This window comes from Saprolegnia parasitica (genome assembly GCF_000151545.1).
Source record: "Saprolegnia parasitica CBS 223.65 unplaced genomic scaffold supercont2.475, whole genome shotgun sequence".
NCBI classification, from domain to species: Eukaryota; Oomycota; class Saprolegniomycetes; order Saprolegniales; family Saprolegniaceae; genus Saprolegnia; species Saprolegnia parasitica.
Window position 1 is genome coordinate 1 of NW_012156869.1, and position 6961 is coordinate 6961.

General features: G+C 56.6%; 2 protein-coding genes across 2 annotated transcripts; one reads left to right on the forward strand and one right to left on the reverse strand.

The window, feature by feature from the left end:
- Positions 1-1230: 1230 nt before the first annotated feature.
- On the reverse strand, positions 1231-2005 carry SPRG_17139 (hypothetical protein; the record flags this gene model as incomplete). Its single annotated transcript, XM_012356463.1, has 1 exon — positions 1231-2005. A coding segment is annotated over one exon (775 nt), but the record flags the coding sequence as incomplete, so codon positions are not given.
- A 372-nt stretch (positions 2006-2377) lies between these two features.
- On the forward strand, positions 2378-4897 carry SPRG_17140 (hypothetical protein; the record flags this gene model as incomplete). Its single annotated transcript, XM_012356464.1, has 2 exons — positions 2378-2680; positions 3461-4897. 2 exons carry the CDS (start codon positions 2378-2380, stop codon positions 4895-4897), a joined length of 1740 nt encoding a protein of 579 aa, XP_012211854.1.
- Between the last annotated feature and the right edge of the window lie 2064 nt (positions 4898-6961).

Genomic DNA, 6961 nt, shown 5'->3' on the forward strand with positions numbered 1-6961 from the left:
TCCACGCCGTGGCGATCGACCAAAACGACACCATGGCCAACTGTATTCTGTGTATTTACTATTTGGTAGTAGTACTCTACAAGCTTTCTTATTAATGGTGTTGCCATTGCGTACGGCTATCACAGCATCGACCTTTTGACACCATCCAGATGCCTTGTCATGCTGCCACGTACTCGAATTAAACATCAACGTTTCGAGTTGATACATGCAAGCGACAACCGTCGCTTCGATCATGTCGCAGACGCAGTGCGGCCGACACGAAGGAGTCGACATCGATATTTGGCAGGACGTCGCGCCAGCGTAGTGTAGACAATATCGTGTGTCATACTACTACATATACAGCAGCCGAGTCGATCGAATGGCACCTACGACGGCGACTGGGCCTTTCTCACGAGCTAGAATGCAACTATGGCATAGTGGACGACGACGACGATTTTGTTCTTTCTGGTGGTACGGCACGAGCTGCAGAAGCTCGTCTCAGTAAAGATTCAAAACGCAAGCGTTTTTGAGTTTATGTGAAACTCAAACGACAGCGATCACCACGATCGGCGCGCGGTCCAAGGGCGTCGACCACGAACGCATCGGTGTCTTCTGGCAGCGCCTCCACGATGAATGGGACGTTCAGGGTAAGTGCCAGCGCCCGACAGAGCGCGCGCTTGGCTCCATCGGCATCTCCATGGCCTTCGCTGACGCTGGATTCCAATTGAAGCGTCCGGAGATGGCGGCCCGCGGCAACAAGCTCCGGAAGCACGTCGAACACGACAGAGCGCCGGATCGTTATGCCCAGTGAAGTCAAGCGCGGCAGGTCCAGCGTGCCAGAGAGGACAGCTACGACCTCACGCCGCGTCAAAGCATCACAATACAAGAGTTGGAGCGTCTCGAGATGCACGCACGTCGTCGCAAGCGTCTCCATGAGCAGCTCCGTCGACGACGAAAGGTTGCAGTCGCCAAGCTTAAGAGACGTCAGCGCTGGGACCGACGACAAGCCGTCGATCAATGCCGGCATGTGGTCAGTCTCCAATAAGGAGACCGTAAGGGACTGCAGTTGCGATAGCATCGGCGCAGCCGCCGGGAATGTCGCCAGCTGGCCAAAGACGCTGCACTCGAGACGCTCAAGCTGCGTGGGCCCGACGGCGGTCGCAAGGTCCGTCAGCGTTGTGGCGTCGCCTACGTAGTAGGATAGGGGGCGAGCATCCCACTCCAAGGTCTTCAACGACACTGGGAGCGTACGACCATGGAAGCCACCGAGGCTGCGCACGTTGACGATGGCGAGCTCTTGGAGGGTTGTGCTGGCTTGGAGCGCATCGCAGAACGCAATGGCCCCATCGTGGTTCATCTGGTCGACATAAGTCAATCGAAGCTTCGTCGTTGGCGTCGTTGAGAGCCATGCGGCCAAGCGATGCCCGAGTCGTGGCGTGGTAGTCACGCCCTGCAGGTCGATAGACAAGTCGTGAACATGCGGGTGGGCGACGACAGCGAGCAGATCATTGAGCTCGGCGGCATCGCTCTCCGAATAAGAAATGATTGAGATAGACACTTGGCGCAGACGTGGGCAGCGCTGCAAGAGGAGGTTGCTGATCGCTCGGCCTCGGCCTTGGACCATGCGCCCACTGTAGAAACAGAGAATGACGTTGCGGAGGGATGGGCCGACGGCGGCAACGAGCGAGGCCAGTGGTGCGGCGTCGCAGATCACATACTCGAGTTCGATGCGTGGACGCAGCGGCAGCGTCGCCGCGAGTAGCGCCAAGACCGAAGGCGGCAAGTCCATGTCGCGCAGCTTGATGTGCGGCCAGTTGGCGATGACCGATGATGGCATCACCGTGGTGCAGTCGAGAAAGGCCGACAGCGCCGGCGTCCAGAGCGAGTGTGGCACCGCGTGGAGGAAACTGCTAAAGTCGTCCTGGTTGTCCAAGCTCGTGGCAATGGCCTCGACGACGTGCGGAAGCGCGAGCGCATCTCCTGGCGTCGGACGAGCCACCTTGGTCTGGCGCCCGCTGTCGGCCATTTTGGTTTTGCTTCCAATTTTGGCCTCTTCACGGTCCAGATCGGTTCGGAACCGGGTCTAAAAATGGCGCCAAAACCGTTAGCGTTTGAAGCCGAGCCGAACCGAGCCGCCAGAACGGTTCTCACTCGTTTGCTAGCCTATGGTCTTGCTGCTCTGTTCAGTATTGTCTACTATTCTAAGCATACGACCCAGGAATCGCAATGCATCCGATACATGCAAGCAACACCGACGACGTGGTGTTTCGTCGTTGCTCGAAGATCATACCGCGCAACCAGGCTGCCACGTGGGGTCCGTAACCGGATCCTCCGACCGTAACCGGATGCGTATCCGGCAATTTTGGATTCGCGACGGGCGGCAGCAAGCAGCACCAGGATGACGACCGAGCTGACCAGCCGTCCGCGGGACAAGCATCCGCGCCGCCTCACGCCCGACGCGGCGCTGCTGTCGGCCGAGCTCCTCGAGGCCATTGCGACGTACCTGCCTGTCGAAGGCATGACATCGTTCCTTGATGCGCTGCCCGAGCACCTGCGCACGCCGGCGCTGGAGCTCCTCGCGACGCTCTCGCAAGTGCTGGGGCTTCAAGTGCTTTGGCCCACGCTTGATCTGAGTGTACTCGTGCAGCTTGCGGACGCCGACAACATACTCGCCCAACTCCTCAGCGTGAACCCCGCGGCGGTGTATCACATCGCCGACGTCGCAGTCCATTGCGCCAGAGGTCGTGCAGCCATCACGTCCATGTGTTTTGTGAACAATCTTTGTTTGTGTCGCTCCATCTCTTCATCTTGGCAAACAACATGTACTCCTGGCACACAACGAAGCGTGTTGGCTTGGTGTTGGGTTTCAGATTCAGCGACTGATGACGGAGCTCCTCGCGCCGGCCTTTACCACGCTCAACGAACGTCTCTCTGCGTGTGGACGCCGCCAGCATCCCGCCACGCACCATCTCTTTTGCAGCACTGCGTCAAGGGTGATTAATCCATTTTTTTCACCTTTAACTGCGTACGGTTGTGCCACGTCATGGGTCCCGCCAACCGCGCGACAGACGAAGCGTTTCTCGAGCTCAGTGATTTCCTGCCCGTTCTCACCCACCTGCATGTTGCGACGCTGTCCATCGACCTCAATTGCGCTCGCATGACGCCGCAGCTCTTGGCTCGTGACAGCGCAGGCGACGTCGTTCCACCTCCTTCACATTGCGCGCATCAGTGATAACACTAATATCAGCTTATGCGATGCGCTTCAAGCCAGATCGACGCTCTGCGAGCTGAGTCTCTCCAACGTTCCCAGCCTTCGTGGCTTGTACCAAGGCTTGGCCGTGGCGCCTACATGTAGCTTTTATCGACCCTGTGACGTTTGCGCACGCTGGATTGGCCATTGGACTTTCTGCCAATCGGATCGCGCATCCGGATACAAAATTTAGAAGCCGGATTTCAAGCACATACCAAGATGACTGACAAGCAGAAGGCCGCCCGTGTGACGCTGACAAACACGCTCGCCCTTCCGCACGTGATGGAGGCCATTGCCACGAGCTTGGACAACCAAGAGGACCTTGAGAGTTTTCTCTACGCGATACCACGATCGCTCTGGACGCCGGCGCTCACGGCCTTTCTCGACTGCACCACGGTGATGCCATATTCGATCATCGCCAACTGGCCGCACATCAAGCTGCGTAGCATAAGATTTCGGTCTTCAATCTTGACGCTGCTCGCGGCGACGCTGCCGCTGCGTCCACGCATCGAACTCCGGTATGCGGTCCGGGACACGGCCTCGCTCGTTGCCGTCGTCGGACCTGCACTCAGCTGCGTCATTCTCGGTTTCTACAGTGGGCGCATGGTCCAAGGTCGAGGCCGAGCGATCAGCAACCTCCTCTTGCAGCGCTGCCCACGTCTGCGCCAAGTGTCGATCTCGGTCATTTCTTATTCGGAGAGCGATGCCGCCGAGCTCAACGGCCTGCTTGCTGTCGTCGCCCACCCGCATGTCATCGACTTGTCTCTTGACCTCCTTCTCGCGATCACTGTACCGCGACTTGGCCATCTTTTGGCTTCTTGGCTCTCGACGGCGCCAGCGACGAAGCTCACATTGGTCCGTGTCGCCCAAATGGACGACGATGCCATGATGGCATTTTGCGATGCGCTCCAAGGCAACACAACCCTCCAAGAGCTTACCATCGTCGACATCCCCAGCCTCAATGGCTTCCACGGCCGCACGCTTCCAGTGTCGTTGAAGATCTTGAATGTTTACGTCAATGGTGTTGTTGACGCCGCAACGCTGACGAGCCTCGCGAACGCCGTCGGGCCCACGCAGCTCGAGCGTCTCGAGTGCAGCGTCTTTGGTTCGCTGGCGACATGCCCGGCGGCTGCGCCCATGCTATCGCAACTGCAGTCCCTTGTCGTCTCCAGGTTGCACGTCGATAACATGCCGGCATTGCTCGCGGGCTTGTCGTCGGTACCGGCGCTGACGTCTCTTGAGCTTTGCGATTACAGCCTTTCGTTGTCGACGGAGCTGCTCATGGAGACGCTTGCGACGACGTGCATGCATCTCGAGACGCTGCGCGTCAGCAATGAGCAGTTGACGCGCGATGGGGCCACCGCTGTTCTCTCGGGCGTGTTGCAATTGCCACGCTTGACGACGCTGGACCTCTGGATGCCTCTGCTGGATGTGATAGACGTGCTTCCAGAGCTCGTAGCTGCGGGCCGCCACCTTCGCCGCCTCTCCTTGATGAGCATCGAGCGACCCAACGACGATCTGGAGAAGCGCGCGATCTACGAGGCGCTGGCGCAAGTCCCCAACGTCCCGTTTGTGCTTCAGACGTTGCCAAAAGACATGGACAAGTTCGTGGTCGACGCGCTCAGTCGACGCGCCGATCGTCGCCACCATTGCGACTTGGCTCTCTGAGCGTTCCAAATAGCCACAAATATGTTTTTCTTGTTTGGTTCAAGGTGGCCATCGTGATGAAGCAATTCTGTGGTTCCGATACCAATGGGAAAAAATGAGAAAGGAACAACACCTACGGGGCTGGAACGTCGCACCTCGTATATGGATTTCCGTTGGTGCGAAATTTTCACGTCGAGTGGCGATCGACCAAAACGACACCATGGCCAACTGTATTCTGTGTATTTACTATTTGGTACTAGTATTCTACAAGCTTTCTTATATTAATGTGTGTCGCCATCGCGTACGGCTATCACAGCATCGACCTTTTGACACCATCGAGATGCCTTGTCATGCTGCCACGTACTCGAATTAAATATCATTGTTTCTAGTTGATACATGCAAGCGACAACCGTCGCTTCGATCATGTCGCAGATGCAGTGCGGCGGACACAAAAGAGTCGACATCGATTTCTGGCCGGACGTCGCGCCAGCGTAGTGTAGATTCGCGCTTGCACTACGCGCCATCAATCCGACACGGTATCCGCGTGTGAGAGTGGATTGGTGGAAATTTTGGTCGAGCGGCCAATCCAGCGCCAGCAACGCAGCCCTCTCAAAGAGACAGTAGGTAATACGTGCAACTATGAGCGGCATGACGCTGACGGCATCACGAGCCAAACGCTCGATCTTGCGGACGCTGGCGCTCGCTCACACTGGCCTGTTTGTGGTGGACGAGCTGCCAGACGATGTCAATGGATACGGCGTCGTCGCGACCAGTGCGAATTGCATCTCTAAACGCTACGGATAGGCACCAAGAGGATGGTCGGCGTTGTCGAGCTCTGGCAGCATCCTTAGCACATCCGAGAGGCGCATCGAGATGGACAGTGTCGTCAACTGCGGCAATTGCAGCAACAAGAACGACTGTGACCTGAACGCATCTCACACGCTCCTTGATGATCGACCAGCCGTGAGTCGACAATTAACCGTTTGGTGAGGAGCGTTTTAAAAACAAAGTCGGTGACTTGAGGTCGGACGCACTGGGTTCGACCAATCAAAGCGGATGTTGTTGTATGCATGCTATACTTGAAACGTTGATACTTTTTTCCATTGTCGAGTACTAGTACGTGGCACGATGGCAACGCATCATGTCGTTCTCAAAAAGGCCGATGTCTCTGTAGCAGCTGTGCATCGTCGTCACGTCCCAGCACCACGATGAACACAAAGGTATTCAATATTGTCTGTGAATGGCGTCATACTTCATGTACAAGTCGATCGAATGTCATTCCGACGGCGTCTCGGCCTTTCTCACGAGCTAGAATGCAAGTATGGCATAGAGGACGACGACGACGATTTGGTTCTTTCTGGTGGTACGGCACGAGGTACCGAAGCTCGTCTCAGTAAAGATTCAAAAAGCAAGAGTTTTTGAGTTTATCTGAAACCAAGGGTATATAATAAATTTATTATATACCCTTGGTTTCAGATAAACTCAAAAACTTTTTCAGCAAGGGTATATAATAAATTTATTACATACCCTTGCTGAAACTCAAACGACAGCGATCACCACGATCGGCGCGCGGTCCAAGGGCGTCGACCACAAACCCATCGGTGTCTTCTGGCAGCGCGTCCATGAAGAATGGGGTGTTCTGGAGAAGTGCCAGCGCCCGACAGAGCGCGCGCTTGCCTTCATCAACACCTCCAGCCCTTTCGTAGTGGACAATGGTCTCCAATTGGAGCGTCCGGAGATGGCGGCCCGCGGCAACGAGCTCCGGAAGCACGTCGAGCATGGGAGAGAGCAGGATCAACATGCTCAGCGACGTCAAGCGCGGCAGGTCCAGCGTGCCAGAGAGGACAGCTACGACCTCACGCTGCGTCAAAGCATTCAAACCCCAGACATGGAGCGTCTCGAGATGCATGCACGTCGTCGCAAGCGTCTCCATGAGCAGCTCCGCCGACGAAGAGAGGTCGCAATCGCCAAAATCAAGAGACGTCAGCGCCGGGACCGACGACAAGCCGTCGATCAACGCCTCCATGCGGTCAGCGTCCAACGCGGAGATCGTAAGGGACTGGAGTTGCGATAGCATCGGCCACG